The sequence below is a fragment of the Macrotis lagotis genome, chromosome 1 (assembly GCF_037893015.1).
Source record: "Macrotis lagotis isolate mMagLag1 chromosome 1, bilby.v1.9.chrom.fasta, whole genome shotgun sequence".
NCBI lineage: Eukaryota > Metazoa > Chordata > Mammalia > Peramelemorphia > Peramelidae > Macrotis > Macrotis lagotis.
In genome coordinates, this window is record NC_133658.1 from 495,231,523 (window position 1) to 495,253,666 (window position 22,144).

Here is a 22,144-nt window from a genome sequence, read left to right on the forward strand (position 1 = left end):
AATCCGGATTCAGATACTTAATAATTGCCTGTGTGACCTTGGGCAAGTCACTCTTAAACCCCATTGCCTTAAATAAAAAATTTAAAATAAAAGAATTCAGGAAGGATGGGATTTCAGAGAAGTTTGGAAAAACTTGAATTGATGCTGGATGAGATGAGCAGAACCAGAACACTGTACACCCTAACAACATGGGGATGATGATCAACCTTAATGGCCTTGCTCATTCCATCATTGTAATAATCAGGGACAATTTTAGGGGGAATCAGTGTTGGAATCTGTGTATCCAGAGAAATAATTGTGGAATTTGAACAAAGACCAAAGATAATATTACCCTCAATTTTTTAAAAAAGTTGTCTTATGTACTACATAATTTCGCTATTTCTACTGTTTTATTTCTTCCTTAAGGATTTTTTTTTGTCTTAACACATTCAATTTTGATCAGTTCATAGCATGAAATAAAAATTATCAGATTGCCTTCTGTGGGGGGGGGAAGGGAGGGGGAGTAATTGTAAAATTCAAAACCTTACAAAAATGATAGGTAGAAACTACTATTGTATATAATTGGAAAATAAATAAAATATTTATATAATAAAAAAAATAAAAGTCCCTCCCTTATCTTATTCCCCCATCCACTTAATTTTCTGTAAGTTAAGAAGATGTTATATTCTTCTAGATGTATATATTATTCCCTCTTTGACCCAGGTCTGATGAGAATAAGCTTCTAGCACTACCAGCTCTCCATTCTCTTCTGCTCTATAACATTCTTTAACAGCCCTTCCATTCTTGCCTCATTTATATAAATTGCTCTCATTTTGTCTCCCTACCCAAATTTATTTTGTAGCATCATCCCATCATACTCAACCTCCAAGTCTCTTTTTCTTTCAAACTACCCAAGTACTGATATTATATTTAAGAATTACAGATGGCCGGAGCCGGAGCCCCGAGGCTGGCTGCAGGCGGGCGGGCCGGGGGCCCAGGCCTCGACGCTCTGGGCCCGGCTCGGTTTCCTCCCCTCCCGGCCCCACCTCGTCTTCTGGGCAGGAGGCGGCAGCGCTGGCGGGACCCGGGAGGCCAGTCCGGCGGCGTGCCAGCCCAGGCCCTGGGCAAAGCAGTTTGGCTTGCTGTGCTAAATTATATATAGAAATTCAGGGACTGTCAGACCTTCCGCCTCTGCAATATCTCCTTGTGACAATTAATGTCCATCTATAAATTGGCAGATCTTTTATTTGGCATTTGTTCTGGGTTGAACCAAGTGGATAATGGAAACATTCCCCTGGCAATGTCTCTGGGGCGACTCCTGCAAAGAGCCTCCTCAAAAGCCTCTGACCTCTTGACCCTCAACCCCAGTGGTAGCGGTGGTCCTCCCTCCATACTGGATGGGGAGATCATATACTCGAAGAACAATGTCTGTGTCCATCCCCTACAAGTTCTGCAGGGCCTTGGGGAGCATCACCCAGGTTACTTGTGCTTGTACATGGAAAAGGATGAACTTCTGGGAACTACACTCATCCTTGCTTGGGTCCCTAACTCCAGGATCCAAAGGCAAGATGAAGAGGCCCTGCGCTATATCACCCCCTGAAAGCTCCCCTGTGTGCAAAGCTGCTAGCAAGCGAAGCCGTCATGCTCAGGGCTCTGGAGAACCTCATCAGCCCTCCCCTGTGGAACAAAAATACCCTCTAACCCCTAAGGATGAAGCCATCTTAGTGGTGGCCCAGAGTTTCCAGGATACTGTCCACATAAGCTCCTCATTGGAAGATGGGGAAAAGCTATCCCAAGGCTTAGGGACAGGCAGTCCTATCCAAGCTACCCAGCCTGTCCATAGTGACTCAGGAATAGTATCTACTATCAGTTCTCAGGATGAGCCAAATAGATCTGAATTGTCAGTGGATGGTATAGAGGAGGGACCAGAGTTGAGGTCATAGCCTGGAGAAGTGGAAGGCTCCTTAGAACTCTCTGCTGATGATGTGGGCAGGGACAGTACTTTTGATTCTGATTCTGATGCCTTTTCTTCACCCTTCTGCCTCTCGCCAATAAGTGAAGCCCTTGCAGAGAGCAGCAGTTCTGTTTTTCTGGACAATGAAAATAGAGACGTGTGATAATCACATGACAGGGTCCACCAGCTCCACCTCCAGCCTCGACACCAACCTTCAGTTCCCTGAGAACAGCGGCCAGCTACAGAACTACAAATGGGATGAGCAGCAAAAGGTGTTTGCCCTTGAGCAGATCTGCGGGGTGTTCCGGGTGGACTTGGGACAAATGAGGTCTCTCCGCCTTTTCTTTAGCCATGAGGCCTGTACCAGTGGGCAGCTGGTTGTTGCAAGCCAAGAAAGTCAGTACAAGATCTTCCATTTTCACCATGGTGGCCTGGATAAACTGTCAGAAGTTTTTCAGCAATGGAAACACTGTACTGAGACTCATCTGAAAGACCAGCAGGTCTCCAATGAAAAGACTTGTATGTAATTCTCCATCCAATGTCCCAAGCTCCCTTCTTCAGAGACCCACCCAGAAGAGAACATGTACAAAAAACTGGATGTTTCCACCTGGCTTAACCACTTGAATGAGTCTGGGCAGGTGGAAGAGGAATATAAGCTTCGTAAGGCCATTTTCTTCAGCGACATTGATGTGTCAATCCGGGGCGAGGTCTGGCCCTTCCTGCTGCGCTATTACAGCCATGAGTCCACATCGGAGGAACGAGAGGCACTGAGGGTGCAGAAGAGGAGGGAATACTCAGAGATCCAGCAGAAAAGGCTTTCAATGACTCCAGAAAAGCAGAGAGAATTCTGGCGCCATGTGCAGTTCACTGTTGACAAAGATGTGGTTCAAACAGACCGGAGCAATCAGTTCTTCCGAGGAGAAGACAACCCAAATGTGGAGAGCATGAGGAGAATTTTGCTGAACTATGCCATATACAATCCAACCATTGGCTACTCCCAGGGCATGTCAGACCTGGTGGCTCCCATCCTGGCTGAGATTCTAGATGAATCAGATACCTTCTGGTGCTTTGTGGGTTTGATGCAGAACACCATCTTTGTCAGCTCTCCCCGAGATGAAGATATGGAGAAACAGCTGCTATACCTTCGTGAGCTGCTTCGCCTGACCCACCTGCGTTTTTACCAGCACCTTGTTTCCCTGGGGGAGGATGGCCTGCAGATGCTTTTCTGTCACCGCTGGATCCTTCTGTGTTTTAAGTGAGAGTTTCCTGATGCGGAGGCATTGCGCATTTGGGAAGCGTGCTGGGCCCATTACCAGACAGACTACTTCCATCTCTTCATCTGTGTGGCCATTGTGGTGATCTATGGTGATGATGTCATTGAACAACAGCTGGCCACTGACCAGATGCTTCTGCACTTTGGAAATCTGGTCATGCACATGAATGGGGAACTTGTACTCAGGAAGGCAAGGAGTTTGCTGTATCAATTTCGCCTCTTGCCTCGTATCCCATGTAGTTTACATGACCTTTGTAAACTCTGTGGGACCGGCATGTGGGATAGTGGGTATATTTCTGCTGTGGAGTGTACTGGTCATCACCCTGAAGCTAAGAGTTGTCCCTATGGTGGTACAGTGGAGCTACCTTCTCCAAAATCTGCCAGTGAAAGCAAGAAGGGCCCAAAGATGGAGAGGGCTTCAGTTTCCGCAAATAGAGCCAGTTTATAAGGCTGGAGAGGGATGGGAGGGTATGTTTGCAGAGGAAGTTTCTAATTCAAGGGCAGCAGAATTGGACAGGGGTATAGTGTAGAAGAAAAGAAGAAGCAGTGTTTACCAAAAGTATCATTTAAAAAATGGAAAATAAATTTTTCCTTTTTAATGGCAGCAACAGAAATCAGGACAAACAGAATGAAGATATGACTAACAGTCCAAAGAAAATTCAGCTCTATTTCAGAAAGATAGAGTGGGGCCTCACTCTTAAGGTAGCAGAAAGACCTATCTTGTTGTCTATTTGAACTATGGAATAATTTTCCAGGATAATCCACTTCCACCTCTATCACTGGCTTACATTACTAAACTTAAAACATAGGAAGATACATAAGGAAGGCCAAACAAACTCAGCTTTCTTTGTTGGAAAGCATATGGGTTAAGAGCAATCCTCAGGTGAAATCTTGAAGATAAATCTTCAAGCCTATCTCTGTCTCTCTCTGTCTCTCTCTGTCTCTGTCTGTCTGTCTGTCTGTCTGTCTCTCTCTCTCTCTCTCTCTCTCTCTCTCACTCACACACACACACACACACATACTCATCATGCACAAATTTTCCCTCTTGAAACCAAAATTACTGCCTAAGTGACTTCTAGCCTGAGCCATAAAGTTGTCACTAAAAATAGCCCAGTTGATTTGGGGATACTGGGACAGGGTAGGATAGGATTTGGGGAGTTTGTTGCTTTTTCATAAGGATGCTATGAGTTTTTTAATACTCCCTCACATGTGAAAGAAACTTCCTCCTCTTATGCCTAAGCAGTAGGCTTCTGGAGAATGTGATTCATCTCCTCTGGCTTTTTACTAGGAGCTAATAGGTTTTCTACATAAGAGTTTTCATTACTTAGCCAACCACATACAATTGCCAAAAGGCATTTGAATGGTTAAGAATATCTTGTGTGATTGGATGTGTATCTATACGTATGAGTCATTGAAAAAAAGATGCATTCATATAAGAGAAGTGATAGTCCTGAGTGTCTTCCTCGAAAATATCTGGAAATAGCTACTACTGTGTGATCCTGGCTTCCAAATAGCCAGTGATAGGGCTGCCTCCACTTCTTGTGGTGACCTTAGTCCTCCCCACCAATTTATCCCTTGAAGAGATTATGTTAGCTGTCCATGCTAGAATTTGAAGATAGAATTGCCTATGGTAGGTATTGCCTATGTGAATCCTTTTGGTCATCCTGAAAAGGGATAAAGTGCCAAGTCCCTTCTACTGAAAATTTCTGTTTGAATGGTGGACAAGTAGACCTTGTTCCTTGATGGTTTAGCCCTTTGAATTCTCTTCTTTCCAAGGCATTTCAGGTACTTCAGTCTCTGAATGAGGGCTTTTTTCTGCTCCCAGTTGTATAAATTGAAATGGTAAGCTGAATTGTACCATTTTAAAAAAGATATTTGTCAGCAATAAAGTTTAAGTTACCAGCCAAAAAAAAAAAAGAATTACAGATAACATTTTCTCAAATGAGATGAAAATATATTGATCGCATTAAATCCTTTATAATGGCTTAAATTTTACCTTTTTATAGTTCTCCTGAATCTAGTAGGTCAATTTTTCCATTCAGTTTTGGTCTTCACAAATAGTTAAAGTCATTTAGTTCATTCAGTATTTAAATGCAGCTTTGTTGGGTTATTCTTGGTTGCAAACCAGCTCCTTCACTTTTCAGAATAGCATGTTCTGGGTTCTTTGGTCATTTAATGTAGACAATTAAAGACAATAAATCTTGTATTGTGCTGACTGTAGCTCCAAAGTGTATAAATTATTTTTTTCTGGTGGCTTATAGTACATTCTTTTTTGTCATGTATATTTTTCCCCTTGAGAGTAATTTTTTAAGGTTTTTGCAAGATATTATGGACATATTTTAATTAATTTATATTTTTTTAGGTTTTTTGCCAGGCAAATGGGGTTAAGTAGCTTGCCTAAGGCCACACAGCTAGGTAATTATTAAGCATCTGAGCCCTGATTTGAACTCAGGTACTCCTGACTCCAGGATTGGTGTTCTATTCACTGCACCACCTAGCTGCCCCTATATTCTTTTTTTAAAAAAATTTTTGCAAGGCAATTTAAGTGACTCTTCCAAGTCACACAGCTAAGTAAGTATTAGGTGTCTGAAGGTACATTTGAACTCAGGTCTTCCTGACTCCAGGGCCAGTGCTCTATCTACTGTGACACCTAGATGCCCCTTACAGTACTTTCTTCTTGACCTGAGAACTTTGAAACTTAGCTATTATGTTCCTTTGAATTTTCATCTTGGTAATCTTTCAGGTAATGATCAATGGACTTTTTTCCTATTTTCATTTTATCTTCTTGTACTAGAACTTCAGGAATTTTCTTTAATAATTTCTAGGTTCTCGTGGAGTTTGAACAAATTTCAAGGACTATTCCCTTTAATTTAGGGAAAAAACATCTTATTGTCTGATCTTGTTATCTCTTATACTTTTTGTTTCTTCTAGGATGTGATTTCTCTCTCATCACATTCAATTTGGATCGGTGTACAACATGGAAACAGAATAAAGACTGACAGATTGCTTTCTGTGGAGGGGGTGGGGGAGGGGAGTAAGATTGGGAGAAAAATTGTAAAACTCAAAACTCAAAATCTTTAAAAATTAAAAAAAAAGAAAGAAAAGAAAAAGGTATCCTTTAAAAATGCATTTAAAACTCTTGAGTACCAATGTCACTATTTACTTATAAATTAAGTACTTTGGGAAATTTGCTAACTAATGGGACAGTTATCCCAGCTTGGTCTTGGGGAAGGACTTAATAAAGAACCAAAACACCTTAAAAAAATTTCTAGGCTCTATTTTTAAATCAGTCCAACAATTATTATACTGTCTCTATTCAGTTGGTTCTCCAGATCAGTTGTTTTTCTAATGAGACTGTTTCACATTCTCTTCTATTTTTTCATTCTTTTGATTTTCTCTTGTTTTATTGTGTTTTGTTTTGTTTTTGGCCAGGCAAGAGGGTTAAGCCCAATGTCACACAGCTAAGTAACTAAGTATTAAGTGTCTGAGGTCGAATTTGAACTCATGTCCTCTTGACTTCAAGGCTGGTGATCTATTTACTGTGCCACATAGCTGCCTTTAGTTGTTTTGTTTTGACCCAATTTTTCTTATTTCTTGTTGCCTAATGATGTCATTAACTTACTCTTACTCAATTCTAATTTTAAGGAATTATTTTCTTCCATAAGTTTTTGGATCTTTTTTTCCCCTTTGGCTGACTTTCTTCTCATAATTTTCTTAATTTTCTTGCATGACTCATATCTCCCCCCCCCCCCCATTATCCCTTGATTTTTAAAGTTCTTCCAAAAAGTTTTGGGCTTGTAACCATTTGTTTTCTTTTTCTTTTAGATAGAAGTTGTTTTAACTTTACTATCTTCTGAGTTTGAACCCACATCCTTTTCATCACCAAAGTAGTTCTTTTTTTCTTTTGCTTACTTTTTTTTTTAAGGTGACTTATTTATTATGTGTTAAGAGTCAGACTCTGGTTCTGAGGTGTGGGGGATAGTGTCTCAGGCTTAGGGTTTTTTGTGTGCTGTTGTTTTCTGAGCCCTGAGACTAAGGTATTCCTCTTCGCTTCAGAGCCATGACCAGGACCCCCTGAAATGTTGTTCCTGAAAATGCCCTTGCTCTTTGCTGCTCCTCCTGTAGCTGAAAACTTCAGTTTACCCCTTTGCCCTGGAACCAAACTAGGGACTCTGTTGTCCTTCAAGTACCTAAGTCAGTGGGGTCGCAGTCCCTCTGCTAAGGACTGAGCTTACTTCTCATCTACAATCATAGCCTTGGACAGGTCTGGTCATTAGGCCTGAGCCCAAGGATCCAGGGCCAGCAGAGGGCCTCCTAACCTTCCCCTGATCCTCAGTCCAACCTCCACACTGTCCATGAGAAAATTCCTGAAGCTGAGGCTGCTATGCCACACAGCTGCCTCAGGGCTTGATGTTTGTTGATTCAATGGTATTTGCCTGGAGGTATATGCTCTTCAACCAGGACAAATTACCACCCCAGAGGACAGGTCTTTCCTAATGTCCTCCCAAGTTATTTTAATAAATTGCTTTTAGCTTTTAACTATTTCTGCTACTCAAAAGTTCCCTTTGAGGCTTTGCTTTATAATATTTGTGATGGAATTTAGGAGCACTAGGTAATTTCCTGCCTTATTCCACCATATTTCCAGAATTCTCTTTACATAATATTTTTCTTTAAAAGCTTCTTCTTTTCCTTGTTGTGTTGAGAAGAGAGCAAAGTGTTATTTCTCATCCAGAAGAGAATTCAAGTGTATTCAACTTTGCTTATTTCCTATTTTAAGAATTACAACATGAACACATTAACAGTAGATTGGACCAGTCACTGAAGTCTAATATTGATCCTGGCCATTAAGAGTTCTCTATCCTAAAAGAGATAGAGAGAGAAGTTAGAATTTTTCTCTTGCGCTTGTTTTCTCTCCTAAGGCAAAGATTCAACAAATAGGCTAAAGGAAGATTCTATTTAAAGGTTCTGTATTTAATACTCTACGTGTCAGTGCAACACATAGCTGGACAGAGGATGAATTAGACCAGTTTAAGAAACTTCATAGAAATACATTAAGAAACATCATAGAAAAGTATTATTGTGGTGTTGTAAGGTTTCAACCATAGACAATGCTGGGTGTTTCCCCACTCCCCCCCGCCCCACTCTCTCTTCTCATCTTCCAAAATTAGGAAAACCATAAAGCCATGAATTGTTTAAGTGATAATTGGATCCTTCTAAAGGTAGAGAAAGCATATGGAGATTGATTTTTTTTTATATCTGCTTTTGATTCAACAGGGAAGAATTGGTCGCTGAAGAAGACACAGCAGTAATCTTGGAGTCAAAAAAAAATAACACAAAATTGAATTAATGAAAGAAGAAAATTGGTTAAAGTTATACAGCACTCTAGATTTTTGTTGTTTTTCTTATTTAGTCATTTCAGTCATATTCCAGTTTATGTGACCTCATTGAGGATTTTCTTAGCAAAGATACTGGAGTGGTTTGCCAATTCCTTCTCCAGTGGATTAAGGCAAACAGAGATTAAGTGATTTGCCTAGGGTACACATCTAGTATCTGAGGTTGGGTTTTAACTTGGGTCTTACTGACTCTAGGCCCAGCACTTTTATCTGCTATAATCTTATAACTACCCCTGTACCATATACCAATAGCCCCATCACTCCAATTTACCTTTATCTGTATATATGTATGTGGTCACCCCTTTTTTAAAAAAAATTATACAAAAGTTTTCTTTATTCCATTGGAGGAGGGAAACTAGACACACATATCAGGGTCTGTTCTGATATAGAAGGTCTGACCATAGTATGGCCGAGCCTTGATACACATACCAATGACTAGACAAAGATTTTCCTACAATATATATCCCTACCCTATTCCAAATACCACTTATAGTTTTATGTATCTTTGATATTTGTGTCTTGAATTTTAATGATCAGTAAGAAGTGGCAGGGAGGACATTTATTGGATGTTCAAAAAGCACCAAAAATTATATATTCTATTTAATGCTTTTCCAACTTTACAATTTATACCTCTCTTTTGATTGGTAATACAACAGGAACTAAGCTTATTTTCATGCAGAAGAAAAGAAACAATATAAATGCATTTTCTTTTCCTAATTCCTCCTAGTGGAATGTTAAGAACATAACAATGTACATATAGAAATATAAAATGTAAATATCTAGTGAACTGCATTCAATGCCTATAAAAGACAAATTTCTGCTATTTTAAGATGACTATACAACATTCCAAATGCCCTTCAGTTGAATCTTTTTTTGGTAAGTTATGGAAATTAATTTTTAAACCATACCATAAACAATTGACACACCTTTTGTTTTACTGACTAGACAGTATGGACTGAGGACTGTGATTGAATCCCTTGTTCCTCTTGAATCAATTTGCCACAGTCTAACTCCATGGTGAAGGTGGTTCCAGATGTGGAATTGGATGGTTGAGTTTGTTTACACTGTTGTCCATAAAAGAAACCAAAAGCCTTGAAAGGAAAAGAAACAAGGAAATATAATAAGAATAAGTAGCCTAAAAGTAAAAATGAAATCAAAACTCAAGCAAAATAGAGTTGAAAATTATAGGAAGCTGGACCAAAATTATAAATATTTTGAAATAAGTTGAATAAAGTACCTCAAGAAAAAGTAACAACAATGCAGTATATACTTCCTCTTTATTAAAAATTTCTATAATAATGTTCTCATTAAAATAAGATTATTTCCTGTCAAAAAAAGTTCATTTTGAACGGATATCTGATTATAGTAAACTATCCATAATATTCAAAATTCAAGAAAGACTTCCACTTAAAACTAGACTGGATTTTAAACTATATTATAGAAATGCAGTCTTTTAATCAACTGAGTCAGTAGTAACTTGTAAAATGTTAACTAAAGGGTTTTTGTGTTTTTTTATTTTGGTTTTATTTTTTTCCAATTACATATAAAGCTAGTTTTCAACATTCATTTGTTGTAAGATTTTGAGTTATATGGTTTTTTTTTACCTCCTTTCCCTTTCTCCATAACAGCAAGTAATCTGATAATACATACAATCATGTTTGAGCTATTTCCATTTTTACCTAAAGCTTTTAAAAGGTAATATTCTGTTCTGCTTTGGAATTAAATAACTTACAGTAAGATAGCAACCATACTTTGTTCATTATGTATTTGATTCAAGATGAAAAAACTAATAGTTTTCAAAATGGTCCTAAATGATATGGTCCTAAATTTTTTAATAGAATGTTTTCAACTTTAAATGATTATTTGCATTCTGTTTCACTATTTTCTCTTTATAAATTAAATTTCTTTCTTTTCTTTCTTTTTTTTGCAAGTCAAATGGGGTTAAATGCCTTCCCCAAGGCCACACAGCTAGGTAATTATTAAGTGTCTGAGGTCAGATTTGAGCTCAGGTGCTCTTGACTCCAGGGTCGGTGCTCTATACTCTAGCCGCCCCTATAAATTAAATTCCTTAAAAAATATGAATGCCAAATTGTAAGAGTATCCCTTTACTTAGTGTAAACTTTATTTTGGATAAATCACTATTCCTACTCAAGCTTTCTTCAACTACTTTATCTTTTTTCCAGTTCTTAAAATTTATTTCTTTTTAGGTCTATATATTAAGACCAAACAATTATTTGAGATTTAAGTACCTGGAATTTCTTTACACTTGAGCAAGCACTAATCAAATTTAGAGAACAAGGTTTTTCATTTTCTTTTTTTAATACTAACATGATATAGCAGGAGTTCCAACTCAATCTGTACAATTATACAAAGAAGAGTTCTGTGTTGATTTTCCCTCCCAAGGACTTTTGTGAACATTTTGTACTGTCTTTCAATGAAAAATAACACATTTCTTTAGACACTCAATTACCCAACCCAAGCAATATATGACTCACCTGTTCAACATCACTATTCTTCCTTGATTTATATATAAACTCTCCAATGGCTACAAATACAGAAAGAACAAGTCCAGCAGCCAGCACAATAAAGATGCCACCAATGTTTTCTACTCCCAAAGCACTGGCTTCTTTGCTGTCCTCCTCAGGGCAGCCATTTCCTCGCCACCATTTTTCTTTCATCATATGCAATTTTCCTTCCTCTTGTAGTTGAAGGATGGCAATAGTAATTTTATCCCGATAAGGAGAGCCTGGAAAGTAAGGTCATTTGGGTAATGTAGGTTAGACCTACATATCTATATATCTATACCTATAATTTACATCTACATCTCTATATCTTTCTTTATATCTATATCTATATCTATTTACTGAAGTTAAATGATTAGAAGAAAACCAAATCACACTACCAAAGGACAGGAAAAGTTAAAGATAGTTTTAAGAGCTACAAAGAGTGAAATGATAATTTGGTATGTCTTTGGGTATGTTTATATGACTAAGAAGTATCTAACCAAGAATACTGTGTCATATTCCTGTATTCTGTTTTTGAATGAATCTTTTTTTATGCTAAATAGAATAAAATAGAATAAAAAGAATTTGATTCTACCTCATTAGAGGTAGATTATATTGATTATATCTTTAGTTGGTTAATGCATTTAAGGATAATTTTCCAAATTTAGAGATGACCCTCCTCTCCCACTTCCCCAATTCCATTTGACCTTCAAAATTTACATGTGTTCTATCTAACCCCTCTCCCCTAGTCATCACAATGTCTTTTGAAGGTGCTTCTAAATTGCTGAAGTTAGAAAGCACAAAATTATGTTTGCAGCATATATGTTCAGGATTATCAAACTCCCATTATACATAAACCAAAGTGTAGTTAGTAATGCAGCCTGTATTGACATCTCCCACTCAGGGGAATAGAGGTGTCTCTAATATCAGTTTAATTCATCCCTCACCCCCACCCATTCTGGTGTGATTCTCCCCACTGATATTCCAGTGACCAGCACCCCAGATATATTTAACTAATTAACATTAATTAACTTTTAAAAAGTGATATTTACTTCAAATAATCAAAAAGTCAATAAAGACTTATTAATATCTACAAGGTGACAGGCATTTAATAAATACTGGGCGGAGAGACAAAAAAGCAGTCTCTGTCCTCAAATAGATCAAAATCTAAGGGTGGGGGGAGATAATGTGAACAAGGCTAACTATAGGACAAATAGGAAATAAAGTGGGAAAGGATTTGGATTAAGAATAGGGGAAGGTCTTCTGTAGAAGATAGTTTAGTTGGGACTTGTTCATTTTTTGTTTTGGAAGAGGACCAGTGACATCATGAGATGATGACTTGCAGATGAATTTAATTGAAGCAGAGCTGCACTCCTCACTCTCTCTTCTAGAATCTTGGAAGTCCAGTGGCAAAAAAAGAATCAAGACTATTTCCAATAGCGTGGGATGCAGTGAATGACTCTAGCACCTCTAATGACAAGTTCTTAAAGATATAGTAAGAACAAAACCACAAATTTACAGCCTACACCATGGAGACACACTGTCCCCCCTTCTATTTCGGTCTTGGGGAGAGTGGACTCATATATTTTTTTTATAGTATTGGCTCCACCAACTTCACATACAATTGTGGCATTGCTAATACATAACCTTGCTCCAATTCTGGATTTGGTCCTGAAGGTCATGCCTCATTTCCCAGGGGTTAGTTCCTAGGTCATGTTAGTTGGCATGAGCTTGATTCCTATACATTTTGAAACTCACAATGTCATAGTCTCAGTCTCTCTCTCTCTCTCTCTCTCTCTCTCTCTCAAGTTTTTATGTATTTAAGGCAATGAGGTTGAGTGACTTGCCCAAGGTCACATAGCTAGGTGATTATTAAGTGTCTGAGGTTGTATTTGAACTCAGGTCCTCCTGACTCCAGGGCCAGTGCTCTATTAACTATGCCATCTAGCTGGCCCCAGCCTCTCTCTTTAAAAAAAACACCATACCCCCCCAATTTCATGTTAAAACAATTTTAAACACTTTTCTTGGAGTTCAAGTTTTTAAAATTCTATTCTTCCTTTCCTTTCCTTCCTTACCTTTCCCTAGGTGGTAATCAATCTGACCTAGGTTATACTTGTGCAATAATGTAAAACATTCCCATATTAGTCATTTTCAGGAAGAAAATTTGGACAAAAGAAAGTGAAAATAGTAAACTTTTATCTGTATTCTGACACCATCAGTTCTTTCTCTTGAAGTGGATAGTATTTTTCATCATGAATCTTTTGGACTTATTTTGGATCATTGTATTGATAAGACAAGTTAAGTCACCTACAGTTGTTCATTGTACAATACTGCTGTTACTGTGTCCAAATTTTGTTCATTTCACTCTGCATCAGTTCATATCTTTATAGGTTTTTCTGAAATGATCCTGATTGTAATTTCTTTTTATTATTTTTAAATTTTTAACATGCAAAAGTAATTTTCAGCATTCATTCATTTGCAAGTTTATGAGTTTCACATTTTTCTAACATTCTTCCTCTCCCCCCTCCCCTCCCCCTGCCCCATGGCAGTGAACAGTCTGGTAGAAGTTGTGTACTATCATGTTTAACCTGGTAGAAGTTGTACAATCATGTTTAACATATTTCTATATTAATAAAGAGGAATTAGAACTAAGGGGGAGAAAACCATGAAAATAAAGAAAAATCATAAAAGAAGTTTTAAAAAGTGAAAATAGCATGCTGTGATTTTTGTTCAGAGTCCATAGTTTTCCCTCTCGATGTGGATGGCATTTTCCATAACTGGTCTCTCAGGGTTGTCTTTGATCAATGAACTATTGAGAGGAACTGAATTCATCATAGTTGATCCATCTCACAACATTGCTGTTAACGTATAGAATGTTCACCTGGTTCTGCTCACTTCACTCAGCATCAGTTTATGCAATTTGTTCTAGGTTTTTCTAAAGTCCAGCCTCTCATGATTTCTTACAGAACAATAGTACTCGATAGCATCCATGTGCCATAGCTTGTTTAGCCATTGCTTAATTGATGAGCATTCCCTCATTTTTTCAATTCTTTGCCACTACAGAATGAACTGCTATAAACATTTTTGCATATATGTGTCTTTTCTCTTTTTTTTATGATCTCTTTGGAATATAGACCTATTAGTGGTAATGTTATCTCAAAGTGTATGCCCTTTGGGCATAGTCCCAAATTGCTTTCCAGAATAGTTGAATCAGTTCACCATTCTACCACTGGTGTATTAATGCCACTGTTTTCCCACATCCTCTCCAACATTGATAATTTTCCTTTTTTGTCATCTTAACCAATCTGATAGATGTGAGGTAGTACCTCAGAATTGTTTTAATTTGTATTTCTCTAATCAATAATGATTTGGATCATTTTTCATATGACTATGAATATCTTTAATTTCTTCATCTGAAAACTTCATATCCTTTGACCATTTATGCTTGTCATTTCTTACAGCATAGTACTGTTCCATTACAATCATACTATAACTTGTTCAGCCACTCCCCACTGATGGACAACCCCTTAATTTCAAATTCTTTGCCACCACAAAAGAAACTAATATATACATGTATGTGCATATATACACATGTACACACATACATACACATGTCTGTGTATATAGATGTATATAGAGACATATGTTTATGCATATAAACATGCATATACATATCTGTATACACACACAAATAGATTCTTTTCTCTAGTGCTTTTAAAAATCTGTGGAATTTAGACCTATTAATGGTATTGCTAGATCAGCTATTCTATAATCAATGTATTTATTGTTTTCTTGGAAACTTGGAAAATGAGCAAAGTTTTATAGTTGGTATGCAAAATGTAGACTACTAAATTAATATTTTGAAAAAGGACCTATGTACACATAAAAATATTCACTATAGCTCTTTTTATTAAAAGTTGCCTTTAATCTCAGGCATATTGTCAATTGCTTCAGGATTGGTTGATAGTCTGTTAGAACTCTATAGAAGTGTTAAACTCATCTTTTCTGGATCATGTCCTTATCATTAATCAATGTGGCTCCATCAGTTGAGATGCACCATTGCCTTCAGAACATCATAAATAGCACTTTAGATTGTTACTATCAGTGTAAAACTGAAATACATCTACCTTCTTAAAGAGCCCCAAATCCTGCACCTCTCTTAACTACACTTACACTTTACTTTTGATAGAATGAAATGCTACCTTCCTAGAGTCAGACAGATACCAGCTGGTAAAATCCTTTGGAATTCTCATGTTTTGTTTAGTAGCATCTGAATTTCCCCATCATTTTCATAAAACCAGTCCTAATGTTTGCAACTGTTCTGCCCACATGACTAAACGAGGAGCTATATATAAACTCTCTAAAAGCTATCCATTCCTTTTCTGCTCCACTGTTGCCAGTCATGGATTAGTTCAGCCTTCTCTCCAAGTTAGCAACAAACTACTTTTTCCCACAGAGAACTCTAATCTGTTGATATTAAGTCTTTTGGTAGTTAATTTACCTTGGGATGATTGCTTTTGTTGAATGCCACAAATCACCTTTGTCACCCTTCCATTCTGCCTGTCCCTTATTACAATGAGAACTTAAGTTTTATTGTGTTTAAATAAATGGAAGTCAGAGTTGGTGATGAGAAAGTCATGGAATGTCTAGTCTTTAGTAGTAAGTGACTCCTGCTGTTACTGTTTCCAACTCCATTCATCCAAATGACTCCCTGCCATGTTTGATAGCCTACTGTAGCATTAAAAGTAACCCAAAACTACAAGCTTATTCTCTTTTGGCACATGAATGATGAGGGTCTCCAGGTCTTCATAAATTTTTTCTTTGAGCTCAACAATTTTCATCATGGAGGAAGCAAAGGCACTGGGGATAGTGGTCTTGTATTTTCCTCCAAGAGGCAGTCACATTATCATGAGCCTGTCATTCAGTCTTTCTGGGAGGCCAAATCTAGCTTGTTGATTAGATTTTGATTACATAGTGTTATGGGGACTGATTCTGCCTCCCTGTTTTTGTTCTGATGGGCCAGGGACAAGATCCCACTGATTTTTTTCCCCAAAGTATTAGAACTCTGATTTTCTTTGAGCATCCCTCTTCAGAGCTCTCATAGGTTTTGCTCGTTTCCTAGTTTCCAATTCTTATATTCAGAGCACTTACAGGCTTCAGGCATGCATTGGACTAACTTCTAGTGTAATTCTGGACTAATTTCTTTTTTGTTTCTTTATCATTTTATCTTATCTTAGATTTTTATCTTTCTCTTCTTTCTATCTAAAAGTTTAGTGCATTTCTGAAATGCATCTTTTGTGGAAATGGTTACTGTCTCTTTACAAACTAGATAAGAACTTAGATGAAGATGAAATTTGGGAGTTGGGACTAGTATTTTAGAAATAGATTGATGTGCAACACCTCTTTCTTTGAAGACTTGGGGAAATTATATGTTTATTCTATCATCTTTTGAGATTTATGAAGAATATTCCTTATCAGACCTGTCAACATATTTTATGAGGAAATTTTATATATATATATATAAACCCTTTTTGAAGAGCCTGAGAGGAGCTAACAGGATGGTGCATTTTGGGGAAAGACATTTTTCCTGTATGTACTGAAGAGAATTAATTTAACCCTGAAGAGAAATATGGAAAAGATAATAGATTTTTGAACATTTATCTAGAGTTGAATGATTTGAAACTGAGTTCCTAGAAAAAATGAAGAAAAGCTGCCCAACAACTATTCAGGAATTGAGATAATTTTGTTGGTGACAATGGTCATAGCCATAGACATATACATAAATGTTTAGATATAGATTGTTGTGGTTGTTCAATTGGGTTTGACTCTGATAAAAAGACAAATTTCTTGGTAAAGATACTGGAATGGTTTGCCGTTTCCATTTTCAATATGTCTCCCATTTCATAAAGAGGAAATGAGACAAACAGAGGTTAAGTGACTTTCCCTAGAGCACATAGCTGGTGTCTGATGTCAGTTTTGAACTCAGAGCCAGGGTCAGGCCACTACATGACCTAATTGCCCAAGTATGTGTATCATTTCAGTCTTAAGCATAGGATAAAGTAGAAAGATAGGGAATGTTCCTTATTCTAGGGTCACTAAAAGTTTGATCAGTAAAAGCTAATCTGTTAAGACAAAAGGGGAGAGCAACACCTTGAAATTATATAAATTCATGAATCAGATACTCCTAGAAGCAAATCACAACCTGAAGGAAAAAAGTAATGAGGAGCAAGGCATGGATAATCATGGATTCCTTCATTCTTCAACCAGTAGATGGATATCATTTTCCATTAGTGATTTAATGGTGTGTTCAAGTTGATCTTTTCAAACTTGTAATTTCAGTCAAAAATTTCATAGAAATCAGTTTATTGGAGTCCTAGAGGAAGGGTTCTCAGACAATCTCAATTTATTAATTTCCTATAACCTACTCTTCCTACATTTCTGCACAGAGGTTGTCATACTTTTGATCTTGCCATCAACTAGAAGTATTTCACTTTTTTTATCACTCTGAAGTACCTTTAATTATAATCTGTCATTCCACTTCTTTTGCCTAGCAATCCCTAGTCTGTTCTTTGACCTCAACAGCACTTAAAATACCTTTTTCTCTCAGACCCCATGAGAGTTAAATGATCCCTTGACAAGTTCAACTCTGCCTTGTCCTCTTTTTTGAGTCCCTTGCCCTTTTTTTCTAACCAAGAAATTGTCCCTTCAAATTCCAGTCTTGAATTACTCCCATCATCCCCTGCCTTCATTTCTATTTACATGTACCTGAAAGAAATCACAGAAAATCACAAAACCATGCTTCTAGAGTCTACTAAAAGTTTATGCTTACATAATCTTAACTAGGTTCTTAAATAACCAACAAAAACCTATACTGCCCCAAATCAATTCACTATCCCACTCACTATAATGGCTTTTCCAAACCTTTATAAACCCCACCTCAAGTCTCCCTTGACTCCCCTCTCCCACTGTATAGAGAACTTATGTCATATTTCACTAAAAATACTGAAGTCATTCACAAAGAGTTCCTCATCTCACATCACTCAGAAGACTTCTGCTACTTTTTCTTTCTAAATTTCTTTCACCTGAAGAGGTTATTTTTTTCTTCTGAGCTACCACAATTCTGCTTTGCAAAGTAATTCAAAGGAAACATGAGATGCACAAATTTGGAGATATCACCCTCTCAAGGTCATATGGATTATTTGTGCTTGATTTGTAGTATAGCCTTCTGAGCTTATATAACATGAACAGTCACAGTTAGACACATTCTTAGACACCCAGACATTGTTATTCATCTTCAAGTACAAAGGTCAAACAACAGCAATAGCAACAACATGAAAAAGTGACTTTTTTGGTCAAAAAAAGTCTTCTACCTGAACAAGTGATCCACATTCCATCCATTTAAGATTTCCCCTACTATGGTCTCCCTTCTCATTTATCTTCACTTTCTCCTTGTTTATAGACTATCCCTTCCACAAACAATTATATTCATGTGTCCCCCATTCTCAAAAACCCTTTACTTGAACTACCCATTACTGCTAGCTATCATTCCATGTCTCTCTTCCTTTTTATGGCTGAACTCCTTGACAAGGCCAATTACAATAGATAGATTTCATCATTTCCTCTCTTCTCATAGACTTGGTTGGCTGGTTTTTGACCTCACCAAATAAAACTGCTCCCTCAAAAATGATTAATGTCATATCCAATGACCTCTTCACAACCCTCATCCTTCTCTACCTCTCTGTAGCTTTTAATATTAATAATTCTCTTCTCAATAATTTCTTCCTTCTAGGATTTGTGATTACTCCTTCCTGATTTTTCTTCCTAGCTATCTGATCACTCCTCAATTTCCTCAGCTTAGTCCCCCAAGGCTTTTTTCCTGGGAATTATTCTCTTTTATTCCATTTCTCTTAGTGAACATATTAGGCATTATAAGTTTTAACTATCTTCTCTATGCAGATGACCCTTAGCTGTACTTGTGTAGCCCCAATCTTTCTCCTAACCTCACATCTCCAACTATCTATTGGATAAATAAAATTGAATGTTTTGAAGACATCTTAAACTCAATATCTCCAAAACTGAATTCATCATCCTTTCCCTAGTCTGCACAGTGAATAGAGCAGTGGCCATGGAGTCAGGAGGATGAGAGTTCAAATATAGCCTCAGACATTTGACACTTACTAGCTGTGTGACCTTGGGCAAGTCTTTTCTTTTTTTTAGATTTTTGCAAGGCAAATGAGGTTAAGTGGCTTGCCCAAGGCCACACAGCTAGGTAATTATTAAGTGTGTGAGACTGGATTTGAACCCAGGTACTCCTGACTCCAAGCCCGGTGCTTTATCCATTACGCCACCTAGCCGCCCCATTGGGCAAGTCTTTTAACCCTCATTCACATCCAGGGTCATCTCTAGTTGTCCTGATTCCTAACTGGTCTTCTTTGATAGCAAAGGGCCAAAAACCATTACTTCTTTGTTACTGTCAGTATTGTCATCCTCTCAATCATAAAAACTCACAACTTAGGTGTCATTTTTACTTCATTTTCCTTTACTCCACCTATCTAGTTAATTGCCAAGTTCTATCATTTCTAACTTCATACCATTTCTTATGTATTTCTCTCCTATGACACTGCAACCACATTGGTTCAGGGCCTCATCACTTCACATCTAGAATATTTCAATAGCTTGCTGATTGATTTTCCTGCATCAAATTTCTCCCTGCTCCAATACAATTTGTATTTAGCTAACAAATTGATCTTCTTAAAATATGTATCTGATCATGTCACTATATTCAATAAACCCCAGTAGCTGCCTATTACTTTGAGTATCAAATATAAAATCCTGTGTTGGGTTTTTAAAGTGCTTCATAACCTAACACCTTCCTACTTTTTCATAGACTCCCCAAATTGAGCATCTACCACTTCCTTTTACCATTGCATTGACAGCCTCCTCAGATTTAATTTCTATCTTCAGCTAAATTCCTTTACTGCCTAATCTCCACCTTTTGAAGTGATCTTGTGAAATACTGCTTCTCAGCTGACCAACTGACCCTCAATGCCCTCCATCTCATATTATATTTGCCTATAGCCCAATTTCCAAACTTTGTTGAAAAGAATGGCACCCTCCACTCAGATTTGGGCATTTTTATACCTGATCATATCTTTTACACCCCAGTGACTCATATTTTGTTAAGAGTCATTCAAACTCTATTCCTCATTTCTCACCACCCAATTTTTCATTCCCATCCCTCTCAATCCTCTCATGCCAAACCTTCAATCACATTCTATAGATCCCTTCCATTGTGCCTTATGAATGCCTGTTGCACAGACAACATGCTTCCATTAATTTTTTTTTTTTTTGGTTTTTGCAAGGCAATGGGGTTAAGTGATTTGCCCAAGGCCACACAGCTAGGTCATTAGTAAGTGTCTGAGGCTGGATTTGAACTCAGGTCCTCCTGACTCCAGGGCCAGTGCTCTATCCACTGTACAACCTAGCCGCCTCTTCCATTCATTTTAAATCTTTTCTTCTTCCACTCCTTCCATCTGTTAACTGTAACTGAATCCTGATGACACAGCCTACCTGGTCATTCTTTTCAGTAATGGATGCACTTGCATTATTCTCCTTGACAGTGTCAAAACGATAGAGTTGGAATGCTCCCTGCTGGCCATTGTCACTTCTCAGGTTTCCTCTATCATTCAATAACCTCTTTTTCTTTGAGATTCAAATTATTCATATCTACAAATACCCCACTGGCTCAGTTCCTCAACCTACTCAATTCCCATGAGCTATTCTTCTACCCCCCACCTCAATCACATACAAAGATTTTTTTTAACCTTATAATCATTCACAAATGTTCCACATCTATGTTTATGAATTCTGAAATCCATTAAAAAAGAAAGAAGAAACCAAATTGCTAGTATCATCAATGAAAAAGGTGAACTCACCACCAATGAGGAGGAAATTAAAATAATAATTTGGAATTATTTTTCCCAAATATATGCCAATAAATTTGATAATCTAAGTGAAATGGATGGATATTTACAAAAATATAGATGGCCCAGGTTAAATGAAGAGGAAATTAAATACCTAAATAACCCTATCTTAGAAAAAGAAATTCAACAAGCCTAAGAAAAAATCTCCAGGGCCAGATGAATTCACAAGTGAATTCTATCAAACATTTAAGGAACAGTTGGTTCCAATTCTATATAAATTCCTTGGAAAAATAGGTAAAGAGGGAACTCTGCCTAACTCTTTCTATGACACCAATGTGGTGCTGATACCTAAACTAGGAAAAGTTAAAACAGAGAAAGAAAATTATAGACCTATTTCCCTGATGAATATAGATGCAAAAACTTTAAATAAAATCTTAGCAAAATGATTACAGCAAATTATCACTAGGATAATATACTATGACCAAGTAGGATTTATCCTAGGAATGCAGAGTTGGTGCAATATTAGGAAAATTGTAAGTATAATTAACTATATCAGTAAAAAATCTATAAGAAATCATATGATTATATCAATAGATGCTGAAAAAGCTTTTGACAAAATATAGCACCCATTACTACTAAAAACACTAGAAAGCATAGGAATAAATGGATTGTTCCTTAGAATGATAAACATTATCTATCTGAAACCATCAACAAGCATTATATATGCAATGGGGATAAGCTAGAGGCATTCCCAATAAGATCAGGGGTGAAACAAGGATGCCCATTATCAACACTACTATTCAATTTCATATTAGAAATGTTAGCTTCAGCAAGAAGAAAAAGAAATCGAAAGAATTAGAATTGGGAAGGAAGAGACAAAAATCTCACTTTTTGCAGATGACATGATGGTCTACCTAGATAATCCTAAAACCGAATATAAAATAAACCCTCATAAATCCCCAACATTTCTATACATTACTAGCAAGATACAGCAGGAAGAGCTGGAAAGAGAAATCCCATCCAAAGTAACTTCAGACAATATAAAATACTTGGGAGTCTATCTGCCAAGGCAGACTCAGAAACTTTATGAAAAAAATTACAAACACTTGTCACGCAAA

At 37.2% G+C, this 22,144-nt stretch overlaps 1 protein-coding gene and 1 pseudogene across 1 annotated transcript in view; one reads left to right on the plus strand and one right to left on the minus strand.

The window, feature by feature from the left end:
* The first annotated feature begins 1,241 nt into the window (after positions 1 to 1,241).
* LOC141506787 (TBC1 domain family member 16 pseudogene) lies at positions 1,242 to 4,600 on the plus strand (annotated as a pseudogene).
* Positions 4,601 to 8,798: 4,198 nt separating this feature from the next.
* GRIK1 (glutamate ionotropic receptor kainate type subunit 1) overlaps positions 8,799 to 22,144 on the minus strand; it is a 164,583-nt gene continuing 151,237 nt past the window's right edge. The window contains exons 16-17 of the mRNA XM_074213868.1: positions 11,095 to 11,345; positions 8,799 to 9,690 (exon numbers count right to left, since the gene is read on the minus strand). Of these exons, the coding sequence (XP_074069969.1) occupies positions 9,541 to 9,690; positions 11,095 to 11,345 (401 nt within the window). The 3' untranslated portion in view covers positions 8,799 to 9,540. The remainder of the gene's footprint in view (positions 9,691 to 11,094; positions 11,346 to 22,144) is intronic.